General features: G+C 37.2%; 1 protein-coding gene across 2 annotated transcripts; it reads left to right on the forward strand.

The window, feature by feature from the left end:
• Positions 1-19: 19 nt before the first annotated feature.
• TM9SF2L (transmembrane 9 superfamily member 2-like) lies at positions 20-27,121 on the forward strand. Of its 2 annotated transcripts, NM_001039296.2 has the most exons (17): positions 20-213; positions 660-727; positions 1,585-1,678; positions 3,375-3,502; positions 3,720-3,849; positions 6,125-6,252; positions 7,387-7,498; positions 9,534-9,613; positions 10,511-10,619; positions 12,791-12,923; positions 14,396-14,515; positions 14,687-14,744; positions 17,053-17,212; positions 17,775-17,926; positions 18,370-18,481; positions 19,143-19,314; positions 26,501-27,121. In NM_001039296.2, the coding sequence occupies exons 1-17, from the start codon at positions 97-99 to the stop codon at positions 26,566-26,568; spliced, it is 1,941 nt and encodes a 646-aa protein (NP_001034385.1). In that variant the 5' UTR covers positions 20-96; the 3' UTR covers positions 26,569-27,121. The 2 variants fall into 2 exon arrangements, with proteins under 2 accessions (NP_001034385.1, XP_046795977.1); XM_046940021.1 differs by lacking the exons at positions 20-213; positions 660-727 and having other exon boundaries at positions 1,617-2,722.
• Positions 27,122-27,470: the final 349 nt, after the last annotated feature.

The raw sequence follows: 27,470 nt of genomic DNA on the forward strand, positions 1-27,470 counted from the left end.
TGCGGCCTCGGTTGGGGCCGCCTCTGAAAGGCGCTGCCCAGGGAAGCGGGAGCTGTCGCATCGGCTCATGCTGCCTTCGCTCCTCCAGGCTGGAAGATGAGGCTGCTGGCGGCCGGCCTCCTGCTGCTGGCTCCCCTTTGTGCCGCTTTCTACCTGCCCGGCTTGGCGCCCGTCAGCTTCTGTGACGACGACAAGGAGAGCGAGGGCTGCAAGGTGAGAGCCCTGACAGGAGGGCCCGGCGCGGTGCTCCCCGCTGCCCGCGGGCACCGAACGGGACTGCGGGCCGCCTCGAGGGTCCCTCTCATTGCCGCGTGCCGGCACGGCGGTCCCTCTCAGGAGACAAGCTTTCCTCCGGGAAGTAATGCCGCGCCGGCTCCTTCCCCGGGCGCACCCGGCGGTGGGCGTGGGGCGGCATTCCCTGCTCCCGCTTCGTTTTTCGGTCGGTGCCGAGGGTCCTTTCACCGGTCCTTCCTTCCTTCCTTACTGCAGGCCCTGCGGAGGCTCTGGCGTGGCCCAGCGCCGCGATCGGGCCCTGTCAGAAGTGTGTAACTGCCCTGCCATAACTTCTGGCAGCTCCTGCCAGCCGGCTGCGTGCTTCGTGTTAGCTGTGCATCTGCTTTTGCAGGTTTGGGTTTTCATGTTTCGTTTCTCCATTGCAGTCGCTGATTGAACTCTTTGTGAACAGACTGGACTCAGTTGAATCAGTTCTGCCCTATGAGTACGACGCGTAAGTACCTCTCAGTGTGCACTTGGAAAATGTGTCTTCTGTTCCTCTGTTCTGCATATACAAGAGAGAAATTTATTGCTGTTGTATGTCACACGCTGCACTGTTGAAGTCTTACGCTGTGTAGTGTGACTGTAGCAGTAAAGCCACAAGCTAGCTCAAAAAGCCAACAATGTCTTTATTTGCATTCAGCTTTACCGAAGGCAATGAAGTCAGGCCCACATATTGAGGAAAAAGTACTTATTCAGCAAAAATATGTGAATTTCTTTTTTTTTTTTTCCATCACCTACTGCTACCCACGTTTAAATAACAGACACCTGGAATAGTTACATCTTCTCCCTTGTGTTCATCTGTATCAGGCTATGTGGAGTTGAAAAGAATTGGTTAGTGGCATTTGGCAGTGTGGTGCGTTAATATTGACAGCACTTGCTGTCCCTGGGACATGATTCACATTAAACACTCCTTGTAAAGGCTCCTTTGGGAATGGGGAGGGGTAGTAATTTTTCTGGTATTTTTTGCAAAAGAATGTGCAGTTTTGGCATAGGCTTTATTTTTTCTTAATGCGAAACATGCTACTGTTTGTTTAAATTGCCATTTGGAAAGAGAGTTTGGACTAAAGGCCATGCATTTTTCTAAATGTACTGTAGCTAGGAAAGATCTTGTTTCAAACTGATATCAAAATAGAAGTGTTTCTATGTAGTATCTGTGAAGGCAGTCCAATTTTTATTAACAGTGGCTGACCTGTTGAAGGAGGCATGAAGCTGCCTTGTTAAGGACAAAAATTAATAAGTTGTTTTAGGCTATTATTGACAAGTATATATTAATTAAAAATTAAAGGTAACCTTTTCCCCTTTTTCCAGCTTTGACTTCTGTCAAGATAAGGAAGAGAAAAGACCATCAGAAAATCTTGGGCAAGTGCTGTTTGGGGAGAGAATAGCATCATCTCCTTATAAGGTTATTTTATACCTTAAACATGATCCTGGTTTTATTGGAGGACTGTCTTTTTGAGGGCTATAATCCATAGGCATAGCAGAGGGATTAATAACTGTGTGGTGGTGTTGTTCTTTTTTTCTCCGTTTAAACTTGACATTGTTTTTGGGATAAAAACAAACAAAAAATGTTCTTATCCCGAAGGCATCTTAGGGTGGCTAATTGAAGTTAGGGTGCCGAGCCAGTAATCACTCTTCTTTACTGTTCCTTTGTGATAGAGGAATCTAGAAACTATACATAATGTTAGGTGATACAAAATCATTCTTTTTAAACTGTAATGTTGGAGGCTGTAAGCTGCTGTTTCAGGTATAGCTTGTTTGTGCTGTCAGGGAATTTCCAGAGTAGGGTTGAAAGCCAAGGTGGGGCTCATTCCCAGCTTTTTCCTGCTTGTGTACATTTAATATCTGTTGTCTACAATCAGAACTTTCATTTTTGTTGCATGTCATCTGTCTATGAAGTCTTTGGTAAAATAAAGATATGCAAGTGTTCTGTAAATTAGGTATGCGTTCTTTCTTCTGTACAGTATTAGCAATGAGTTAAAAAGTAGCATCTATCTTGTTACATACAAAAAGTAGCATCATCATGTTACATACTGGGCAGTCAGTTTGGGAAAATTACTGGCAATAAAAGAGACGTGGTCCAACCATGGCTCTTAGTGCCTCAAAGCTGTATGCTGTTCAACTGCAGTTTCCAAATTGAGAATTCCTGATGAAGCTGAAAACCGAACTATGATTCTGTGTGAGTGTTTCTAGATAATCCAAATCCCCACAAAACAATGAAGCAGCAGAGTTTCAGTCTACTGCTGCTCAGTCACTGGGGACCTAGCCACGTCTTTTCATAGAACTGTTAAGGAGATGATGCCACCTCCCTTGTGTAAGCTGTTCCTGGAAACCTCCTCTTCCTTGGTTTTCTCAGCTAGTACAGTCTCAAGTCTTACAGCTGCTGGCCACATGAGGCTTTTAAATGTGAAGCATGGTGTGTCATTTGGGTTTAATACTCATGGACCAGGTCAAGTATTGTAATGATTACTCTTTTTGATATGACTCTGCAGTATTATAATTAAAAATGCTCTGCTATTTGTTAGCACTTAAGCCTTGATCATGTTAGAATTTTGTGTTATGGTTTTTAATTAAGTATATTAGCTCAGGAAAACAGGTAAATCCTAACTAGGTTAGGCATGTTATTGTTTGGTGGTATCTGCTCTTGAAGTAAAGATACTGGGCAACCTGTTGTGTTTTTGACAGCGCTGTCTGATAACTTAATCATAATGTGGAAAACAGCTAGAATTAACATGGAATATTCAGAAATGGGATCGTTAAGTCTGATGTAGCAGATGATGAAATTATCAAAATAAAACAAACTAGTAAAGAAAAAGCAATCATTTCCTACTAATGTTCAACTTTTGATTCTTGGTATTTATTTGAAGGTAACTTATCTGGCTTGTAGACATTTCTGGCACTTTCAGAATGCTGGCTATGGATATGCAAAGCTCTTGAAAAATTAGTTAAAGCTACTGTATGGGAAATTGTGATTTGGAAACTTTTATAGCAAGGAGGTGAACTATCTTAAAGAAGTCAGCTCTATGTGGGAAAAAAAAAAAACAAAAAAGGTTTTTTTGAAGCAAAATCTAAATTACTCTTTTTGTGTACTTCCATACCAGTTCACTTTTAAGAAGCAGGAAACATGTAAGAAAGTTTGTACGAGGTCTTATGACCCAGAAAACAGTGCTGATAAAAGCAAGCTGGCTTTTTTGAAGAAAGGAATGCAGCTGAATTATCAACATCACTGGTAAGCTGAGATGTGTTTGATTTTTTTTTTTTTTTTCTGTTTAGTTTTTAACATAATGTTATCTATATCCTAAGCGATTGCTTTCTTCCTTCTCCTATCTGATTGTTGTCCTCTACTGTGCATCTTGTAAAGCAGAGTTTGCAGTAGTATGCACGTGTGTGGTAAATGTCAGTGTGAATAAGGTGCAAGGACTTGTTCTTTGATGATTTCTGTCTAGGATTATTGATAACATGCCTGTGACATGGTGCTATGATGTGGAGGATGGACAAAAATTCTGTAATCCAGGATTCCCAATAGGATGTTTCGTTACTCCAGATGGTAGAGTTAAAGATGCTTGTGTTATAAATGTAAGTAATGGAGCTTTGTCTTTATCATAGGAGATCTAATTTCATTTAAAGTTTTATTTTTGAGCATTGTTTTCCTGAAAAAAGCAGATATCCTTATAAATGTAGTTAATGCGTAGAATGTGGGTACTGACAAGGCTGAATGCTTCTCTGTGCAGCATCTCAGTTATGTAACTGTCCAAAGATATTTATTTGTATGGGTTTTTTGACCAATATACATGAAGCTGTCTTATTGCCTAAAAGCCTTAGAAAACTTGGAGATTTTGTTTTTGAAATTTCGTATATATCCATCCTTGTACCTATTAATTGTGTCAGTGCAACTTAAAGTTGTCTGTGTGCAAGACCTTCTTTTATCAATTTCACCTGGAAGCTTTGTAGTGAAGATCTAGAAATGAGCAGTGCTGTAATTGTAAAAGTTATGCCTAGCACAGATTACAAGCTAAATATGTCAGGATTTTCTCCCAGATGGCTGGAAGGTAACACAGCTGTGATAGAAGAACTATATTCACAACAGTTTGAAATGTGTCACTTATCCTGGGAGTTGTATGGTGAGCTAGTACCCTTAGGTATAACAGTGATACAGTTTTACTTCTCCTTATGTGAAGGACCACACTGTTCTGTGTGAGAATCTGCTGTGAGAATCTGCTGTGGCTGTGCTCTGCCACATACTTCCTGTTTGCAGATAGTGCATCTGTTTACTTGTATTTAGCAGAATTCATGCATTTTTGAAAGTGGTACATTTATCATGAGTGTTCAGTTAATTCTGTCTACAGCTGGATTCCAACTGGGTTAGTCCTCTAGCTCCATGCACTATTGAAAATGGTCAGTGACTTGAATAATGTGTTGTAGTTAGGTGTTCAACTCTATTACTTCATGACATTATACTGTAGTTTATGGAGAGAGTAGTTTTTATGCTGATTTAATATTGGTGTGTGCTGTCTTGGAAGCTATGTGGTACACGACAAAGTCAGTAATTTAAATGAAAATCTTTTCTTGGAAGAAGGCTCTTCATACATAATTGGCAATGGTTGAATTTCTTAATGAGTGCTCAGGTAGTTTGTTTGGTGTATTATGGAAAGCTGCACATGTCCTTTGTGCTAGCTGTACTGTGGATGCTCTGTAGCTAATATAACTGCCATACTCAGCCTCAATTATAGACTGTAGACTCACATTGCAGTGAGAATGTTGCACTATATAGCATTAGATAGAAGAATTGTTACATGGACAAGTAAGAAAGTGGCACAGTGGATATAACTGTAATCTGGGATGTGTTGGGGAATATCATCTTCCAGAAATACACCCAAATGACTACTGCAGGAGATGTAATTATTTCTTTTAAGTGGGGCAGAAAAGAAGCTTTTACAATGCAGTGGCAGAACTATGGTTAATCCTCACGTTTGTGCAGCTAACGTTATTGCCTCAAATACTACTTTGAAATTGAAGGAAACATAAAAATATAGGGTTATGGTATGATACACGTGTGATTCTGGTCTTCTCCTTTGAGTGAAAGATGAGGAATCTGGATAACTTTTTAGCTCAAGACACTTTAATGATTTGTTGGGAGGGACAGGAGAGGTATGTTGTGTGGCAATTGGAAAATGTCTGATATACAAAAGAAGAAAGGAACTTCTAAACTTCAGAATTCTACCAGAAATCTATCATCTTGGTCCCTTAGTTCTAGTTATAGTTGAAGATTTCTAAACAGTACACTTTTTAGAAGAAAACTCAAGTCAACTTGAATTGACTCTGGTATGTATTGTCTGTGATTTTTATTTTTATTTTTTTTTTAATATGAGCTTTATGCAGTTCTTCATAATTCCAAATTCTGGAAGGGTATGAGTAACAGAAAAGCTACTGAAGATGAAAGGTAGCTTTCAGAAGAAGAACCTGGTTGATCAGCTTCAGTAGCTGGAGTGTTTTCCAAGAAGGTTCTATATTTTAGGAGGTGCAGTGGTGAATCTGAATTACGTGTAACTTGATCAAGATCTTTGAACTCGTTTTGACAGCTTTTTATGGTAACTACAAAAAGGTGGCAAATGCTTTTAAAATTCTACTAGCAGTATGTCATGCTTTAACTATTAGATTACTTCTTATTTGTATAACATTACTATACAGTATATAAGAAAATGTATAAATGTCTACATGCTTGTGTAAAACCAATCTGAGTGTTTACAGTCTTTCCTACTCCTTTGTTGGACATAGTCTTATTCTGAAGTTCATGACTGCATTGCGCCCTCTCCTGTTGGCAGTTTTTTAATCTCTTTATGGTATTTTGTAGTCAGAGTTTAACAAGAAGAACACTTTTTACCTCTTCAACCACGTTGATATAACAATCATGTACCATAGTGGGAAGGATGAAAACTGGCCTGGTGCAAGACTGGTGATGGCACGACTGAGACCGCAAAGGTAATTCTGCATTAAAACAGCAAATTCTAGTGCTAGGGAGGCCTAACAGTAGTTGCAAACTTAGAAATGATTCTTGGTGTCAGTAAGTTCTGAGGAACTGCTTATTCTGAACTGTGGTGAAGTTTTCATTATACTAGTTCACAGCTGGAACTGTTTGCAGAGAGCAGTTCAGTGACTGTAAATATATAACTTTTCAGATGTTCAGCAAAGCCCCTCCTGAATGGAAGAGCTGCATATGTGGAATGTTATAACCTGACATAAATAACAGAAGAATTCTCGTGTTTATATTGATTTGTATCTGATTGTTCATTAGTTTCTTTCAAAATGCATGCTTTCAAATACATGATTAAGATCTGTTAAGTGACTGCTTCCCATGTCACCTCTCTTATTTTAGCTGCATCTTCTCCCAGACATACTTAGTACAAATTGGTATTTGTACTGTTATGCTTTTTCCTGTGTTAGTTTGGATAGTGAGGTACAGGTGAAATGTCAAGTTAACACTGTCATCCATAGTGGCAAAAATATCTAAGAAGACTAACTTATCTTCCTAAATGGTAGCTTTTTAGATTCTGTATTGATGAGTTGACGAGAAAGGAGATGCAAGAATTCAGAGAAATAGACTGAAGCATTTACTTTGGCCTCATCAGTCTGTTTGTACTTACTAGTATTTGAGAACTGTAGGCTGCTCATCCTTTTTTTCTACAGAGATTAAGTGCACCCTTAGATTATGAGACTACGACTTCTCAAATCACACAGGCATGCATAGTATAGTATGATTTGGATATAGTTCTCTTCTGTCCTGTTGCAAAGATGTGGTGTATATTTAGTGAACTAGACTTCCTGTGCAAGTTTGCTCTTCCATTTTCCTCTGTTCCTAGATGGCAATGAGAAGATTCTACCAACCATCTCCGTTTTTGATTAATGCTTTATCAGTTGCATCCTAAATGGTTGAGGAGACAGGATGCTTGTCTGTTCACTAGTGATGCTGGCCACAAGGGGGCACAATTAGTTTGCATGTAACCTTAATTTTGTCATTATGACCTGATAAAAACCTGTCCTAATTACCTAAAAGTTCACTCTGAATAGTAGAGCAGATGCGATTGCATTTTATTTAACTATTTTTTTTTTTCTTAGCTACAAACACACAGATGAAAACAACTTAAGCTGTGAAGGTCCGCCTATGGAGATTCCTGGAGAATTCACCAACAAACTGAATTTGATCTATACTTACTCAGTGACATTTGAAGTAAGTATTGAATCTGTTATACAAATACATCATTCCTGAGAAGAACAAAATTGAAACAAATAGATAATGTGTTAGCAGCCATAACTGGGTAGTGTAAACTCCCTGAGGATCATCTTGTGAAGCAGTTTTCCCAAAAGCTATTACGATTTCCATTACTGCAATTTGAGTGATGCATGGAACATGTGAAGCCTTTTTCCCCCCACTGTCATCCAGTTTCAGAGAGGAAATCGTATCTTTTTTTTTTGTAAACTGTATCTGTATTTTAGAAAATCAAACAGCATGATTCCCAAATAATTATGGTCATTCACCATTCTGCGGGTCAGATGATATCTTCAAACTTAAACTGTAATCCTTACTGTCTTATTGAGAACCAGCCCTTTTGGTTATTGAAAACAAATGAAACTGTGTAGACTTTGGTTTTGTTCCATTTTATTAGTAACGGGTTATTAGATTGATTAACTGGAGGTGTTGTATTCCTTGAGATACGCTCTATGTTTTCAGAGTTCTAGTGACATTGCAGTTTTTGTGTCTGTGTGCTGTGCTTTTATTCACTTGCTTCTTGTTTGTTTTGAGTGGGTTGCCATTCGTCTTTTACAGTATTATGCTTTATTCATCCTGCTGCAAATTAGGCAGGAGGAGATCAGACTTTCTTGAGACTTCTTTACCCCAGCATGGAAAGTGAGCCTCCTGTGGGGGAGCTATTTCAAACCTTGGTGCCTCAGTTCCAATCTGTCCTAAAAGCATGGTTTTTCTTCTGATTTGGGCTCTGATCTTAAAGGATTTGGTTTGACACCAACAGCTTATTTTGCACAGCTAGTCGAATGGCCATCATATGGTAACAGCTTTCGTTGTACCAAATTGAGTTTGATTTGAACCAGTGACCCTAAGGTGCAAGGCTCTATATCCTCTTACTTTTCCCTTGAGGCACTAAATCCTCCTTAAAACTCCCTGATTTTACAACATGAATGAACCTCCTGTGTATTAACATTTTTGTTTAAATCTTGATGATGAATTGCAATGTAGAATTGCAGTATGAACTTTATCCAGTTATTCACACAATGTGTTAGGCATTTGGGCTATCTTTTCTTGTGTTCTGCAGCGTAGAGCAGGTAAGGATTAACTGCTGCTGAGTCAGACACTTCCAGCAGATGGCATTCAAGGCACTTCAAAATTAACTTTTCATTGTTATCGGTTAGTCTTGATTTTGAATGAAATAATAACTGTTTATTTTGAAACTTAGAAGTTAGAAGGAGAATATTCATTGGTGAAGAGTATTTAAAAAGAGAACATTAGTTTCAGTAAGCTTGACTACCTAAATAGGCAAAATGTGTAAATAATTAATGATCCTTTTTTGATATGACAGCTGATTATGAGAAAGCTGTGGTGTTTAATTCATTGTAGTAGGCCAGATATTCAGCTCTAGAATGTGTGAATGGCATACATGGTTATCTCACTTGTTTTGTACACTCGTGTGCTGAAGTTTTAGCATGTGAGCAGTTTGAGACTCAAGAAATTGTTTACGTCTGGTAAATCTGACCACACTAGCTGTGAGCTACTGATAGCTACTGGTGTAGGTTGTGCTGGTGAAGAGCAACTTGTAGCAATTACAGCTACTTAGTTGTATTGGTGTAGTTTGTTTGTTTTGCAGCATTCTTGTTTCAGAACCTGAAGTGTGTTGAACAAAGTTGAAGTTTAGGTTTGTGTGCTATGTTGGGAATACCTTGAGGTGATGACATGGGTGTTTTTCAGCTTGGGAACTGCAGGCAGCTACTTACCAAATCATGGAAAGATGAGGGGGTTAATGAAGGTTCAGTTTAAGGTAGAATGCATGGATGGGAGATTTCAGTAAGATTCTTTGAAAGGCTCAAGAGATAAAAAGAACTAATTCAATAGGTAGGTCTAACATCCAGGGTTTATACTGAGCTTAGATATTATTTCTGAATGGAGGATTTGTGGAAGAGATTTTATATGTGTCTTCCTTCTCAGAGCCTGAAACAAACTTGTTTCTATTAATTGCTATTTAATGTCTTTATAGGAAAAGAATAATATTAAATGGGCTTCCAGATGGGACTACATCTTGGAGTCTATGCCACACACAAACATCCAGTGGTTTAGGTAAGATTTGCATTTATTCCTTGGACGACCTTGCAGGGGAACACAAAAGGCTTCTAGAGATATACAACTTCTGCTGTAGTAAAACAAAATCTGTTAGCCTTCAGGCAAGTAAAGTTTCTTGTTTTCATATGCATAGCAACTTATCAGTCTTGCATCTCTTGGGATCAACTACAGTATTGCATTTCACCAAAGGAATGCACCATTAGCGTCCAAAAGGAAAGCAGCCTGTATGGGCTTAGTTCATTCTGTAAAACTTTTGAGAAGCTGCTGCTCTGCAGCATTCTTATTGTTACTGTTTGGCTTTCTCCATCTGTGAAGTGAGAGCTACGTATGTGTACTGCATGTTTTGTACTCAGCAGCTACATAGAGTAGAAAGAAGGGCTTCTTTTATGAGGAAAAGCTGTATATCGAGTAAGTAAGTAACTTATATTGAAACATTAATGTTTGGCAATATTAAGTGTTTGAAAAGTCTGATTGGTTTAAATATATATCCACAAAATATTAACTGCCATGATGGAGATTTAATTGATTTGTAATGGCTTTGATTGATAACTTTTGGATCAGCTTTGAGAGCTGTAGCTGTTTCACTAGGAAAATAACTTTGGCAATATGTAAAAAGGAAGATGGTGAAATGCAATATGTCTGTCTCGAGAATTAACAACATAAAATACTATTCCTGCATCTGTCTTTTATGAAGTCATGAAGATACAGAACTTAAAACAGCTTATTGTACCTGGGTGGGAAAGAACTAAAATGTCTAGTGGAATGATTTAGGTAATATCTGAGTATGTAGGACTGTTCCTTGGACTTGAGCTGTGTTTGGGATTTTGAACTGGGAGTGCATGACCTGAAGTCTGAATAAGTAAACTGAAATTTTGACTTTTTCTTTATCTACAGTATAATGAATTCCCTTGTAATTGTTCTCTTCTTATCCGGCATGGTGGCTATGATCATTTTGAGGACTCTTCATAAAGATATTGCAAGATATAACCAAATTGACTCTTCTGTGAGTAAGATTTACACTTTTTATATGAGCACATATAAAAGTATGTTACTTACAGAATCCTCATCACTCGAGATACTCAGAAGCCATTTATTTGGACATGGTTCTGGGCAACCTGCTGTGGGTGGCCCAGTTTGAGTAGATGGGGGTGATCAGGATTACTTCTGGAGTTCCCTTCCAATTTCAACCAGTCAGTGATCCTGACTATGGCAACCTGGGGTTACACCAAATAATCCTTCTCAATGCAGCCTATTTTCAGTAATATTGGATGGCTTTAGTGTAGTTTCTGCACTGTAATTGTTGCAGGTACATGTGTAGCACAGAAACAAAGATTTTGGTATGTTCTTGATGTATTTTCCCTCTAAGCATTCATTTTAAAGTCTGAAAAGCCAAATTAAGAAGAGCACAGATATTTTTATTGATAGGTGTCTTCTCCCCCTTTTATAAGAAATCAAGCTTAAAAACTGTAGCTGCCAAGTACTGTCTCCATCTGAAGCTGCATTAAAAAGCTGTCACTGTAACTTCTCTAGTTCCAAAGTGGTTTGTAGTTTAGCTTATTCAGAAGATGAGTGTGATAGCATATCACCTGTGATGTTTAGAAAGTTTGTGGTCTAAATTTCATGATAACTATTATTCTGTGCAACTTTTGAAAGGCAAGGGGGAAATCCTTTGAAAATACCTTTATCGGGTGATTATAGCAAAAAGGATAAAAAATTAAACGGAGGGCTAATAATTGAGTGAGATCAATGTGAGTACCGGTGGTTATCTTCCTAAATATTACAGGAGAGATTCTGATTAACATAGGCTAACACAAATTGGTATCTGCAAGTCAAAGATGAGGAATAATGTCATATACTACAAAGACTGTAGTTACTGTCTATTTCGAGAAAGAAATACATTAAAAGACACAAAAATGTTTCATATTGAAACTAAAACATCTTGAAGTACTTCTTTTCTTCTGTGTGTTTTTGATATTTAATATCTTAATGCAAATACAGACAGCAATTAAAGTGGAATATTTTTCAACATTTTTTTCAACCGCTCACTTTGTGGAGCTCTTGTTTGATCTCAATTAAGTCATGTTCAGTATCTTATAATGTGTTGTCTTTGTTAGTTGGTCATTCTTAATGCGATAAAGAGTTGTAGAAATGTGGTTAGTTTTTATGGATAACAGCAGGAATAGGTGTGACTTTCAAAAAAAAAAAACCCACCTTTTTTTTTTTTCAACCATTTGTAAGAGACTTAACGATCTGCTGTAGTTCAAGGAACTAATTTTAGAAAGGTGTGAAATAATAGTACAGAAGAAGACCAAGGCTGATGAAGCTGCAGTGAAGGAAATTAGCATCTCACACATTGTGAACATTAGTGGTTCCACTTGAAGGGATAAATGCGTGACCCTGTGATTATATGTGTGTTTAATGTTCAGTTAAAACCAACTGGCACTAACTTTTTGTGTGATTTACATTTAGTGAAACATAACATTAATGAAATATTTAGTTTAGCAAACTGCTTGCAGTACTTTTGGGTTGAATGAAAGCCGTATGAGGAAGAGACTGATCTACTTCAGTCTTTGTTTGTGGTTATGTGGTTTTATTTCTGTTTCTCTGAGGGGAGGTATTTGTTTTTTAGCAACTTCATTGGAAAGCAGAACTGACCGAGGATCTCTGCAATGCCATCCATCCATTCACCTCTGTCAGTGGAACAAAGACTGTTTGTGCTTTCCCCTAGCGAGTCTAGGGAGCAGACTTTCTTGAGTACAGGGAACAGACCACTTAATCCTTTTCAGTATTGTCATTGAAACTGATATACTTCAAAATGAAAAGTGAGAGAAAAGAGAAAAAAAAATAAAGCTTGAACTAGATTGGAGTGGTATAATCAAAGCTAAATGGAATGCTTTGTTTTGGTTTGAATTTAGAATGATGTTACATGATTTGGCTAATTACATTTTGTTTTTTCCTTGCACTGAGGATTTGCTTGATAAATCTTGCCTTTTTCTTTCAGTGAACCATTAGGGGGTTAAAAAAATCGATGAGTGATGAATCAGATGTAATTAGTCTGTCTTTAGAACTGAACTGGAAGTTAATCAAACTTTAAAGATGTATTTCACATCTTGTTTGTGTTAATTCCCTGCTGCGTTGTGTATCTTTGCTAAAGACATTGCTGATTTTGTACAGGAAGATGCCCAAGAGGAATTTGGCTGGAAGCTGGTTCACGGAGATGTGTTCAGACCTCCAAGGAAGGGGATGTTACTGTCTGTCTTCTTGGGTCAAGGAACACAGATTTTCATTATGACTTTTATTACTCTGTGTAAGTAACTAGTTTATTAAGGTGATGAATTTGTAGCACAGTAGTGTAAGAAATATACAATGTTTTCAAACAAATGTTAGAAGCTTTCTCTTTAAAGTTCTTCCCGTTGAACAGTATCCACCTACAAAAGGTAGGTACCTGGGCTACTTCATTGTCTTTGTGTCTGCAGAACTGAATCTTCACTGTTATATATTACCTTTTAAAACAAACAAACAAAAACCAACCAAAAGCAGTTCATCATTGTGTAAATTATCCAAGGATCAAGTGTTGCAAGTTCAAAGACACATAATCAAAGCTTTAATATTCTCGGAATGTTTTTTATCTAATATGTTTGACACAACAGCCTGCAGCCATGTAGAAATAAGAGCTAGAATGCATGCCAATGAAATAATTCTGACACAGCATTGTGATAATGACAGTCTGCCATAAATAGCTGGATGGATACATGACACTGGTACCTTTCACAAGTCAGTGCTGTGTTATGTTATCTATAAAGTATATTATAATTCCTTTTTTTTTACTGTACAGAAGAATTGGGAAGTATATGGATATTTATTATGAAAGCAGGTTTTTTAAACTCCACTCTCCTTTTTTTTTTTCCCTAGACATCATGATCTACCAGTGCTACCAGAGATCTGCTCCTTTTTTTTTTTTTCATTATGTGATGCTCTGAAAATAATATCAAGTTAAACATTTCTTTTCCTGAGGGATTAGTCCCTCATTACTGATCACAGTTCTTGTAACTTCAGTAGTCTCCTGTGCAACTGGAGTGGTGTTGAAAGAAATTGAGGGCAGAGAAAATCCTTTTTCTGCCAAAACCCAAAACTTTCTGCTAAAGATCACTGAGAAACTTCTTTTGTGAGGGTCTCAGTTCGTTGGCCTTAATAATTAGTTTGGACTTGGACAACTTCTCTTTAATAGATGTATTTTCAAGGCAGTACCTTGAGATGTGCTATCCGTTGTGGTGGCTGAGTACTTTTTTAGAATTTCAAGCAAGTGACTTGATCTTATATCTTCATACTTATCCTTTCTAACAGGAAAGGCAAACAAACCACAGTCCTTAGCGTTGTCAAAGTTTTTGGCTTCTCCAGACTTACTGCTCTGACATTCTTTATGCCACATACTAAACTTATTTTATTACTTATCACTCATGAATAGTAGCCATGTGTGTTTGCAGCAAGTAGGAATGTAGGATGTTGGAAGCAGACTTCTTCAAGCTGCAGTTCAGTTCAAGTTCATTCATCTCTACGTGGAGTTCTGTTTTTTAGTCCTCTGGCTATGACACAGTTTCCTCTTAAAAGATAAAGTGCTTTGTAATTAAAAAAAAAAAGGCAAACATTGACAATGGGGGTACAGTCATATGATGGAATATATGAGAGCTTGTACACAATCATCATTTGAATATTCGCAGGTCTGCGTTCTGATATATTTTACAGGGGAATTTAATGTCTAAATATTTTTTGTATCTTTAGTCCTAGCTTGCCTTGGTTTTCTTTCTCCTGCCAACCGTGGTGCTTTGATGACCTGTGCAGTCGTACTGTGGGTCCTACTAGGAACTCCAGCTGGTTATGTGTCTGCTAGAATGTACAAGAGTAAGTACAAGCATTTGTTTAATATGGCACAGCAGGTTAAACTCAGAATTGCTGGGCTTATATAAACTTCACACTGATGTCTCAGACAGTAAACCTGCTTCTTTGTGCCATGTTGCAGGACAGCTGGAAAAAGTCTGCATCTTGAAATTGTTTTTACTTTTTTCCCCTCAGCATTTAGAGGCGAGAAGTGGAAGACAAATGTTTTGCTTACAGCTCTGCTTTGCCCTGGGTTAGTATTGTTTCCCCTTGTTTTTTCCTTTATCCTTAACTCTAAATGAATACTTATGTCTGTACTCCTGTAGTGTAAATACTTTAGTTCATGGAGCTAGAAGTTGTTTTGGTTTTTGTTTTAGTTTTTGAGGCCCACTCCAGGAGCAAGTTCAGGATATAGAAATGGTGGGATGCATGGAATATCCTATCCATCTCGTTACAAATTCAGAAATAACATCTGAATGTAATGTACTGCTTTAGTTGGTCTTGGAGTTCTTGTGAGTGACCCATTGCAAAATGTTGCTGAGGAAGTTATTGTCGGCAGTATAGCTCTGCCTTAAGTAGATAACAAACCTTAAGCAAAAACAGATCTAATAATCTGGAGAAGTTTATTATGCTTCTGAATAACAAGAGTGCAGAGATTCTCTTAAATTGGTTATAATCTTTTTGAAACTGAACGTTACCTCCCATTACCTGTATTTATGAGATTGCTGTGGTGTATATTGTACTATGACCAATCCTGTTGTGCTTGGGAAGAGGGACAGCACTCCTACCTTTTGTTTTCTATAGCTTGCAAGACCTTTTGTGAGAATTAAGTCAGTGAAGAAAGGGAATATAATTTATTTTGCGAGTCTTCTGTATTTCATTGATGCATCTTTGGCTGCATGCAGTACAGATATCTTTGGTAAAGGCTCAGGAAAAGAAGTCATTTCTTAAGGTATTTCTGCCAAAAAGAAAAAAAAGACACAGAATAAAATATAAATTGGTAATGTAATGTAAATTAAAGTAATGTAGAAGTTCATCATATGAAATGTAATGCATTTGATAACAATTGAATGTAGTATTTTTTGTGAGGAAATCTTGTTTCTAAACAAAATGGGCTTCAGTCTCCCTGCTGTCATTTAGATATTATCTGGAGAGAGAAGAATTTATCAGTGGAAGAAATACCATGCTGAACATTTAAACTCTCAAATAAATTAAGTTTCACAGAGGAAGTAAAATGATTGGGGACGGTAAAATAGGAACAGATGTCTTGATTATGCTATGCTAGTTCATGAATTTGCATAATATCATAAACAGCCTAGGGCATTTACAGTCTCAGTAGACTGATGAGAGTTCATATATGCAGTATTTTTCTCTAACTTTGAAGGGGGTAAGTGGGGTCTGTATTACAAGTGTTGGCAGATTATAAAGATTACCAAGACTCCTAAAATGTATTTGATTTTTATTTCTTAATGAACAGAATGCTTTTATCACAGATAACTTGGGTGTGCTTATTTAACAAGTCTATTTTCCCAAACAGTTTCAGCAAGCATAAGCTTTCACCTAGGAAGAAAGGAGCCTGACTATTAATCTAATTCCTTCCTTTTTTTAATTAAATACATTAATTAAATACAGCAGAGTATGCATGTTCACTTAAGGGCAGTATAGATTCTGCCTAAGGAACTGTTTTTCAGTGAAATCCAGGGAGCAGTGCATTTCACCAGAACCCTTTCTTTGGGATCTGTTGTGATAAATCTGTGGATTCATAGGCAGTGTAAATTCAAACAAGCTTTTATATGGGGCTCTCCTGCAGAACATTTTGATTACTTTCACAATGGGATGTTTGAAATCTTCAGCATACTTCTTGTAGTTGTTTTCCCAAGATGAGGCAGATGCATTTAGCTTGGGAGGAAAGAACAGGTCTGGAGATATGTCACAAATTATGATTTCTTTGTTTAACTACTTCAAGTGTGTGGGCTACTTAACTGTGCAGCTCCATGAGGCATCAATACAAAGATTCTTGTTAGAGGGAAGAGCCCTATAGTTCCATCCTTCCGATGCTGTGTTGCTGTGGCATGATGTGTTTGTTGTGAGACTGACATGGCCTTCTAAATATGAGATTTTTCTATCACTGAGTATATATTTTTAGAGAGAAATTACGGAAAGAACTAACATAAAGGAATTAAAAGACCAGCAATAGTAGGAAAAGTGATTCACATTAGTGTTTTTTAATTTATTTTATTGTTTAACATACAGTGTATAGATTTTTGTAATAGAATCTTTTTGTTACTTTGTGGTTTTGTGTGTGGAATCTTTCTTTAAATGATGGCTTTACCATAGGTGCTTGCATTAGAGGCGTTGAATGTTGCAAGTGCTTTTAAATCAACTGCAGCATTGCTGAAAGTAACTAAGGCTGTTAAAGAATGAAAGGCTGTATTAGGAAAAAAAAGTTGGTTCTGGCAAACGTTTGAACTGTTTTGTTTTCAATACTAGGTATTTATTGATTTATTAGTATTCCAGAATATTTTAATGTATTTACTGATCTTTTTTTTTTTTTTTTTCAGGATTGTCTTTGCTGATTTCTTCATTATGAACCTGATTCTGTGGGTGAAAGGATCTTCAGCTGCCATCCCTTTTGGTACTTTGGTTGCTATCCTAGCCATGTGGTTTGGAATTTCAGTCCCACTGACCTTTATCGGTGCATATTTTGGCTTCAAAGAGAAGGTAGGGCTCTTTAGAAATATACTTTAGAAATAGGCCTGTCTTTTGCATCTGAACCATTGAATCCCTAGTGCAAGAAACAAAGCCTTATAATTGTGATCTGTTTGTGATGATTTCAAAACTGTATATATGCTCATAAAGTTGCACCAAACTTTTTTTCTGACCATTCTTTAGAGTCAGTTTGATAGTGCTCATGTAGAAGTCTTGGATGCCTTTTGTATTTCAGCAGTATTTCAGAGTACTTCAGTTTGTGCTTCAGTAGTTTGAGACAATGCCAGACTGCTAAGAATTGTTTTCTCTATTAGCTACTGAACAAGTTATTTTCCTCATGTTCTGACTTGTCAAATAACCAATAGCTGGAGTGTCTAAAGAATGTGTGTGCATTTTTGGTAATGGTACATAACAGGTGTGTAGGTTGGTTTTTTTTAGGTTCAGTAACTTGTGATGGCCTATGGCTGAAAATAACCAAAATTTAAGTCCATCTTTAGATACTATATACTAGGGGAAAGTAATCTTATTTATGATGTAACAATTTATCTTTTAATCACATTAATTTCATTCAAAGCCTATTGAACACCCAGTTCGTACAAACCAGATTCCTCGCCAAATCCCGGAACAGTCCTTTTTCACAAAACCATTGCCTGGTATCATAATGGGGGGCATCTTGCCCTTTGGCTGCATTTTCATTCAACTCTTCTTCATTCTGAATAGCATTTGGTAAGTATCGCTTTGTTGTTGTTGTTCTAGTTATACTGGTTTAATAGCATATGCCCAGTGGGTTTGAACATCCCAAACCATTGAATTTGAGGGATAGCAGATTCTTAAGTTTTTATCTTCTTGCAGTCTTCTTTGGAATCTCCAGAATCTGTATTTTTTTTCCTCCCCCATACACTAAAAAATTACAAAACTGGTTGTGTTGACAAGTGTAATGTGTGAAATTAGAGTTCTTTGTCCTGTCACAACAAACCTAAATGCAAGCATGAAGAACTAGATAATTACAGAGCACGTTCAGGCAAAGAAAATAAAGATCTTAGGAACTGGCCAATAGACCAAGTTTTCCCCGTGGTAGTTTTTTTGTTTGGTTATATTTATTGGCTTATCTGGCCATGTGACTTCAGAACTTCAACCAAAAATGACACTCTTTTATTTATTTCTTTTAGGTCACATCAAATGTACTACATGTTTGGTTTCCTGTTCCTAGTTTTTATAATTCTTCTCATTACGTGTTCTGAGGCTACGGTTTTGCTGTGCTACTTCCATCTCTGTGCAGAGGTAAAAAGTTTCAGTGTAGCTAACACTTTTCAGCTGGAATATATTAGAAAGAGAGTTGAGATATTCTCATATGCTGTGGTATGCTGGATTCTGCAAATGAATTATGTCAGCCCTCAACTTGCTTATCCTATACATTTTAGAAAAGTGGTTCTTTTGCTTCAAAATGTTGGAGTAGTTTTTCCAGTAGTACTACAGCTGTCATTATAACTGTGCTGCCTTTAATGGTGCAGGTGTTTCTGCAAGTACACGGATGTCAGCACTAGCTGTCTGTTTCTGTTCCTAAATTGAATAGGAGACTGCTACAGAAACTTGTCAGGCAAGGCTTCAGCCTTCATTTGATGCTAGTATTTGACTCGGTGGTAGAAAAGTCTACGTTTACCTGAGACAGCATAGATTAGATCTTTATTTTATGCTACCGTTTGCAGTAGATAAGCGCAGATTAACAGCCTTGATCCTTGAGCAACTTAATGTTCACGGTTGAAGCAGTACAGCTGACTTTAAGAAAGGAAAGGTGGCTGTGTGCTATGCTGGAAATGTTTTGGATTTACCTTTAGGATAATCAAATTTATTAAATAAAGCAATAATGTTTTTTTCAACTAACTTCCGTATTTTCTGTTTTCTATGTGATGTCTCTTACTGAAAGGTTTATCGTTTCTTGCAGGATTATCACTGGTGGTGGAGGTCGTTCTTGACAAGCAGCTTTACAGCTGTTTATCTCTTTATCTATGCAGTCCATTACTTCTTCTCTAAACTCCAGATAACAGGAACTGCTAGCACCATCTTATACTTTGGTTACACAATGATCATGGTCTTGATTTTTTTCCTTTTCACAGGTGAGTATAGTACTCAAAACTAATGCAGGAATTTCATTGTTTGTTGTAAACTTCACCTAGCATTTCTCCTTTCAATCTGAAACTTAATTCAGTCAGTGTTACTTTTGTAACACTCAGCGTGCAGTGTTACAGCACGTCATAATGAGATATCCATTTAGGTTTTTTTGTCTAACTTGAAATTACTTTTATTTATAGTGCAATTTACCTTCACTATATATTAGCAGTGAGCTCAAACCATTGCATTTTCAGGGAGCTATTCTTGTTTGCTCCGGTACCAAGGATATTTAAGTGAGCTCTAGTTAAGTGGCATTACCTGCTGAATTGCTGTACCCTTTTTTAATGGCAGACATGGACCTAACCTGGCACAACCAAGGCTCTTATTTTTAGTAGTCCAGGTTCTGTTTCCTGATGGTATTCAGCAGACTAAGTATCTTCTACATAATTACTCCATTATTCATAATCATGTGGCTCAAACTATAATTTTGAGGCTGATTTGACCTGTGCCTGTTCTACCATGTGAAATTAGAAGTGCTTTGAAGCTTCTATTAGCCAGGAGTGTTTTATGTTGGTGTTACTCATACTGCTGCTGTTATATATGGAGTTTTAATATGTTAAATACTGGTATCACTCAGCATCAGGTAGTAAAGTACTGCAATGATAAAGCTAAACAAAATGCTAGTTCATGTATCGTAGGTTGTTGATAAGACCCTTATGTTTGTTCCTAAGACTGAAGGAGAAGGGGGAAAAAAGAAAGGTCTTTGGGGACCATCATGCCATCCACATTGTTACTTAACACCTACCTGCTCTTTGGAACATACTTTCTGTTGCATCCCTTAATTCCCTTGATGCAATTTAGAAAAGAATGGCTAAAGTAAGCAATGAAAGTAAGTCTTATTGTCAGACTTTGCCAGGTCAGCAGTGAGAGGGACCTCCCTCTTTCTGCCTCCAATACTGATTTGGTGTGTCAAGCACAAAAAACAAACAAACAAACAAAAAAACCCCACAACTAAAACCAACAAATCACTGAAGAAAATTTCTTAGTTTTCATATTGATAACTGACACTTATTCCTAGATTTTCATTGTTGTTGTTATTTAGATCTGCCTTTCTTCTAAAGAAAGTCAAAAGAAGCTTTTTTTTTTTTTTTAAAGAGGACTTAATTCTTCTAATTTTTAATTATTAAAGGGTGAACATAGAAGTTGGCGTATTGCCAGTTAAAATCCTGCTTAAATCCTGGCAGAACAGACAAGCTCCAGATGTCCTCTATAATATATATATTAAAAACAAAACAACAACAACAAAAAAAACCCTGTAGTCTGAAATGTTTTAATTACTTTTAAACTAAAGCAATATGTTAATGTGTCTGGGTTTTAGCGTAGGTTAGTTGCTGTTCTGCCAATTTCAATTTCACTTACAAGATGCAAATTGGTAGAATTAAAAATATCCCTTTCATATATAAAACGATAATTGAAACTGTCATGGCAGCTGCTGAAATGGTATTAAAAGCTTCAGATGTTCTGATCCTGGAGTTCTTGATGTGGAGGCCAGTGAGGCCCCAATAGTGCAATAATAAATGGCACTGCTGTTTATTGCTGTGCTGCTATCCTTGTGGCAGTGCTCTTTGTTTAGAACTGTGCTAGCAGTGATGGTGCTGTGTTTGTAGTTCATAAGGAAAGCAGCTGCATGAGCACACTTATACTTTTTAAAGTTATATGACACTAGAAAGGTGGAAGGTATGTATGTAATACATCTTCACTAATGTAAAATGCTGTGCTAAGTTTCTTTTGTATTTAGTTTGATAGCTGGTGGTTGGGCTGACATGAGCTGTGATAGGTAGATTACTCAAAGTTAGGAATTTTCTGCTTTATTTTTTAAAACATTCCTTGATAGCACTTGCTTTGGAACATAAGGGTTTAGTGCTTCTTAAGTTTATAGAGGTCAGATTACTAATTTAACTTTGTACCCTGTACTGATAACATTCTTCATGTATGTATGTTTCCAAAATGGGACCTTAAACTATTCCACTTCAGTTAGCAGTAGGTATTTTGGTGTTCTGTGTTCTTGCATATTACATCTCAACAACTGTGACAGAAATATAAAGGGCAGTGCTAATACCTCTTGCATGGCTGTGTGTTATGTTACTGTGAACATCACAAAAAAGATCACAGTGAATAACAAAATAGGAACTGAATGCTTGTATGGCAACAGTAATATAGTCTGACTGGTGGAAAACTAACAATTAATGTGCACACCCAAAGAGGACAATTTGATTTTATGTACAAAGTATGGCTAATCTTTCAAGAAGTAATAAGTATGGTTAATGGGGATAGCTACATGATTACATGCATTTTATGCTAGGAGACAAAAAATGCTGATTGTAGTCAGAGCGTGTTGCTGTAGTGACCTCTATTTTTGAACATCGTTTTCACTTGTGAGTTAATGCCATTTTCAAAATTGAGTTTTGATCTTCTGGGTAGATTGTGTTTAGAATCCGAGATTCTGAAGCACCCACCACTGTGCAGTGATTGAAACCAGTATGATACAGAGAGCTTTTAAGGTACATAAGAAGTATCAGCCAAGTGCAGAGTGCTTTTCTGTTTGCTTTCTTACAATCTGTTCGTGCTTTGAATTCCTTTTTCTTCATTAAACAATAAAGCTGAAAGAGATGAATAGAGCAGAGAAGTCTGCCTAATGTATTTTAGCATTATTCTCTGGAATAATCCTTGTTTTTTAATATGGAATTTAAACTAGTTTACTAATAACCTTTCTTTACCCAGTTAGATACCAGCTTGTGAACTTCTTTCTGCTTATAAGAGAATTGTTGCTTAGAGTATACGCACCACTGGATTCAACAGGATAGGATCTGGAGACCAAAAACTCAAAAAACAAGAGATGTCAGGATCTCTACTATAAGTATAAATGGATGTATTGGACGCAGTTAAAATTGAAGAACCTGATTGTGAAGATGTCTTGAGTAGTTTCTCTAGCCAAGAAACAAACTACTTTGCACAAGAAGGATCTTTTGGCTGTGCTTCCCTTGGGTGAACAGTCATGTACCATGGGCTGCAGTGCTCTAGGATGGCATCAGTTTCCTAGACTAGGAAGGGTTGTTTAGAAAGGCAGAATCTTAAAATACAAAGGTGACTCACTTGGGGAAAAAAATGAAGATTTATCCTGCAAAACTAAGTTCTTAAATGTATGTTATTCAAATGTTTTTTCATCTAATTGAAGCTGCTGAGTACTTAGGACTGGTTAAAGTAATCATTCTCCACAACATTAATTGATCATGTTAGTTTAAAACAGATTTTACTGTCTCAGTGGGAGAACAGGTGTCACACTCGGTATCTTTGTGCTGTGATGTTTAATAGATGTGCATATTAAAGCTGTAAAAACCTTACAATGGAAAGGAGTTTAGACCAGTTATATGAAGTTACTTTATAAGGTAACTTTAGAGGTTACTTCTTTGAACTAATTTTTATTTTTTTTTTAAGTATTTAATGTTAGAATTTAACAACTTTAAGGAAAAAAAAAAGTAATAACTTCAAGGAAAAAAAGCTGTATGCATCTCTTCTCTGTTTTGTTGTGTTCATTGATGTGCGTCAGTGAAGCAGCAAGCTGGAGAGGTATGCTTTTTGTTGATAGTGCCTCGAGACTTTAGTTTCAGTTTGAGTGTGTTTGAAAGAAAAAATGTAAGCACGATGCTTGAGTGATTACAGCTTATCTAAGTATGCCTGCTATTCTAATGAGAGAAGCATAATTTAAATGTGGAATTGATTATTTTGGTGCAGGATATGCTTAGAAATGTTCTCAAGATTGAAGAGCTGAATATGTGTTTCAAGAAATACATTTCCAACATTGCTAATTTAAATGGCAAAGTTGTATTTTAAGTAATACAGCTAGAAATGGCCATTTTACTGGGTCAAGCTGCAGTTAAGAGAAATAGCTTGTATGCTTACCTGTGTTTTAAGATTGACTTGGTCAAAGTAGTTAAGGCATCTGAGAACCTGCTGTGTGATTCAGCACTGTCCTATAGATCCAATATGTTGATCGTTGATTTTTTTTTTTGTTTTTGGATAGAGTTCTGAAGTTTGTAACAAATAGCGTATTTGTGAAGTGGACTAAAATAGAGAAGACATTCTAGCTTGAATTTTTTTAAGTAAACCAACCTAGTTCAGAGTTGTTGTTATTCTTCAGTCATTACTCGTTTGCACATCCCTTTCTGATTGGGCTGTTTGCACCCCTGTGGAAAACTGGAAACCTTCTGGCAAAATTTGTGGACCTCTTTAGTGGCATGGATTCACAACACCTGTGAGTCTGAGATGGGGGAAAACAACTGGATTTCAGTGGAACCAGGCACTGTGCTGCTTACTTTCTTCCAAAAAAGGTTAAGCTTTTCATTTCAGTAACATAAGCGATGCTGTAGGTAAAACAAACGTACAGAGGAACATTATAAATAAATGTTTCTCTAACTTATGTCTGTTTCCGTCCATTAGTAGTGATTCTGTAGTACCAACACAATCGTGTGCTGTCCTCATCCTTTGGACCCTCCCATGTTAATGAGAAAAAAGACTAACTGTGACCACTAAAAACTCACCCAGTTGACTTGCTGTGATTAATTCTCCCTTCTAAGTCTTCAGTTGGATTCTTGAGGTGGATTTAAACCTCACTGTGTTTCTGTCAGCACCTTTCAAACCGTTCTGATCTCCAGGTATTAAGGGAAGGAGTCTTTTGACAATGACATAGTTTGGTGCTTTGTTTTGAAGTTTTGAGTCTATGAATTTCAGCTGTATAAGATATGCTTGTGTTTGTGGGAAGGAAGAAGAAATCACTGTCCTGCTACTGCCTAACTATAGATGTAGGACTAAAGAACTGTGAAAGTAACAACAGAGGGAAATTCAGCTGATAAAGAAGGTAGTGAGTATGTAAGGCTGTATCTTGGGTTACGAGTCTAACCTTTCTCCCTTGAGTTTGTAAGTTCATGGTTCAAATGTGATGTCTGACAAACATTACCACTTATCTCTTGTGTTAGAAAACAGACTTAGGCTGCTTCCAGTACACTGGCAAAATTTCTGATCAAGTTAAAAAGAAGAAGTGGGGGGTATTTGGTCTTTGATTTGCTAAACAGACCTTTTTAAGAGGGAAGGTGAAGATCAGTGTTACTGAAAACTGCGAAAATCTGTTTATAGATGAAATGCTTGTTCACAGTATGGAGTCTGCTGTGAATGAGACTGTGATTTTTAGAAAGCTGGTGTATTGGAAAGATTCAGAGTGACAAGGATCATCAGAGGAAAATGCTGTGGATTTAGAGTGTGTTCCCATATTAAGTTATGGCACGCTCAGAAAACTGGTACATCTCGTTGTGTTGAAATTGTACAGTTTTCTTACGATATTATAATTTGGTTGTAGAACAGCAGATAGATTTTTAAGGTACATCATCTGTTAAACATTTGGAAGAAGCATTGCTTTCAAAGCCATAGGAGGTTCAAAGTGGACTATATTATAAAAACAGCTAGAAAGCAGATGCTGACAACCATTACTGGAAAAAACATGAGAGTAAGGCTTAGAGTAACAATGCTGATATTGGAGTATTGGGCACAGTAGGAAGGATTGGGAATTGACCATAAACTGCAAAGACTTTGCAATGTCAGGCCTACAAAGGAATTAAATTCCTTCTGAGGTTGGTGTCTGATCTCCTATCAAGAGCAGTAAATCTGCTGTCACCTACTGTTTCAGAGGATGATAACTGCAAGCTCAGAGGGAAAGGGTAATCTGTGGCACATAATAATAGGCTGTCAGAAAGCCTTTAACTGCAATATACATGGTGGCATGAAGGACACAAGAATTGGTGTATAGATAATAAGCAACCAAAGACAGATTTCTCATTTACCACATGCATAGATGCGACCTGAAAGACAGAAAGTGTAATGAATGTAGAAGAGACAAATGCCTAATAAGGAAGCTCCTATTTAGTACATAAGTCTCGATGAAATAATGGGAAAGGTTGGAGATGATATTAAACATGGGCCGTAGTAGCAAAAAAATGTGAATGTAAAAGTGGTGGAGCTGAATGCATCATCTTGCAAGTACTGCAGGTCAGTGGTGTAGCTGATAAGGGTTGTCATGGGACTGGTGTACAGACCTTTTTTTCTGTAAAGATTAGTATTTGTGTGAATATTTTCTCATAGATAAAAGTGTGAGAAATGATGCCTCACTTAATGTAGAGACTTAGGACTTCATTATATGGAAGTCAGTGCTTCTTCATCTTACTCTGTACTCTGGAAACTCAAGTCATAGGACTTGACATATTCTCCAAGACACTTGCAGGAGACTGAGTGTTGTCTTTGGTGCTCACTATTGGGTTGGATGACTAAAGAACTGGGTTGGTACAAACTTGAGGAAGGTTGTACCAAGACAGACCACAGGTCTGCTCCACAAGCATCCTAGCAGCAGTACTCCCAGGCAGGGATGTGAAAGCAGAACATGTATGTTAGTGGTACTTCTTCCCAGTCTCCTATCAGCTGTGGCTTAAGGACTTTCTTTAGTGCTAGAAATGATGTAAGTAATAGTCTTTGAATTTCTTTGTTTATTAATTAGTTCAGTTGCCTGAAACATTGTGTGGTGTTGTATCCACAGTGACCTGTGGTAAGCAAATCCATAGTTTGAATACACTTTACATAAAATTGTTCATTCTGGTTTGTTTGCTACTGCTAGTTTTGTTTGGTGCTTTCTCCCAACTGCAGTGCTTGAGCGTTAGGATATACAGAGCATGGAGGTCACTGCTCTTTAGTGTCAATAGAGCACAATGGACAGAAAACCAGACCAGGTGACTTTCTCCAAAGACATGTTTTATAAGGTGGCTGTAAGCTGCTGTAGACCTTAAGACCAGAATGACTTCAGGTGGATGCTGACTTCACTTGTGTGTAAAATTCAGTCACTTAAATGGTGCTTGTGTGCCTGCTAGTGGTGACAGTATCACCACCTTCAATGTATTATCAAGTCATCTTTGATCTAAATCAATAATTTAAACCAGGGATGAATGTGTATTGTTAAATTTAACAAGTGTATTATTCGGGATAGTTAGCTGGATTGCAGTGTTATGTTCTGTCCTGCTGAGAAATACTTGTTAGACCTTTTTCTCTCAGCACAGGCTGGAGGATAAACTAACCTTTTTCACTTTCTCATTTTAGGGACTATTGGATTTTTCGCCTGCTTCTGGTTTGTAAGTAAGATTTACAGTGTTGTGAAAGTGGACTGAAAAGCTTCAAAGTGTCTTTTGAACATATCTCCCTTGCTGTTTGATAATTTTTTTTTACCATGTATTGAGAAACATGCTGTGTAGTTCTAATTTGTGAAAGCAAAGAGCAGACTACAGCGTAAAATAGAGGCTTTCACGGAAGGAAATGGCACCACTGGACAAATGTTTACATCACAGTACTCACGGAACATGTTAATTTTAATCATTCTAAAAATTGTATCCAAAATTTGATAGAGAACAAATAAAAATCCCACAAACTAGTTTATTGCAGTAATGACTGCATTATACAGTTCTCCAACAGGAATTTATTGGTGGTTTTTTTTTTTCTTTTTGTTACCTCTCTTGATTTCCAGTTGTATACCATCAAAGCACAGGACTATCAAGTAATTCAATGTAAAATGTGAATTTTTAACTTAACTATGATTGTACATATTATCCCGCACCTTCTTTACGACTAGGTATCTTCTTACAAATGTACATGCATTTAGTGTAATGTAGACTTTATTAAAAATACCAACACTGGTTTTTGTTCAAATAAAACTGTACAACTCCACCTGGCTTGTTTCTTTTCATGTTAATTAGGCCTTCGCTATTTGAACATGGATCACATTAGCTTGACCCACTGAAAGATCTCCACTTTGTGCTGCTTGTAAACAGTTTGACTATGACTTTCATGTGCTATATTTCTTGTGTGGGTGGAAATTGTGCAAGCAGAAGGACTGGTAGGTCACTTGAGTCCATAGTTACAGGATGGGCAAGAGGCTTCTGAAGCTGCTGTGCTTCAGCTGTGTGCTTACTCTTCCTCCAGAAGACTTTTGCTTTGCAAAGCATTGTTCAGAGCAGACCCCTTTTTCCTTCTTTTAGCCCTCTGAAACACATACCTTATTGTTCTTCATCCTAGG

This window comes from Gallus gallus, chromosome 4 (assembly GCF_016699485.2).
Source record: "Gallus gallus isolate bGalGal1 chromosome 4, bGalGal1.mat.broiler.GRCg7b, whole genome shotgun sequence".
Classification (NCBI taxonomy): domain Eukaryota; kingdom Metazoa; phylum Chordata; class Aves; order Galliformes; family Phasianidae; genus Gallus; species Gallus gallus.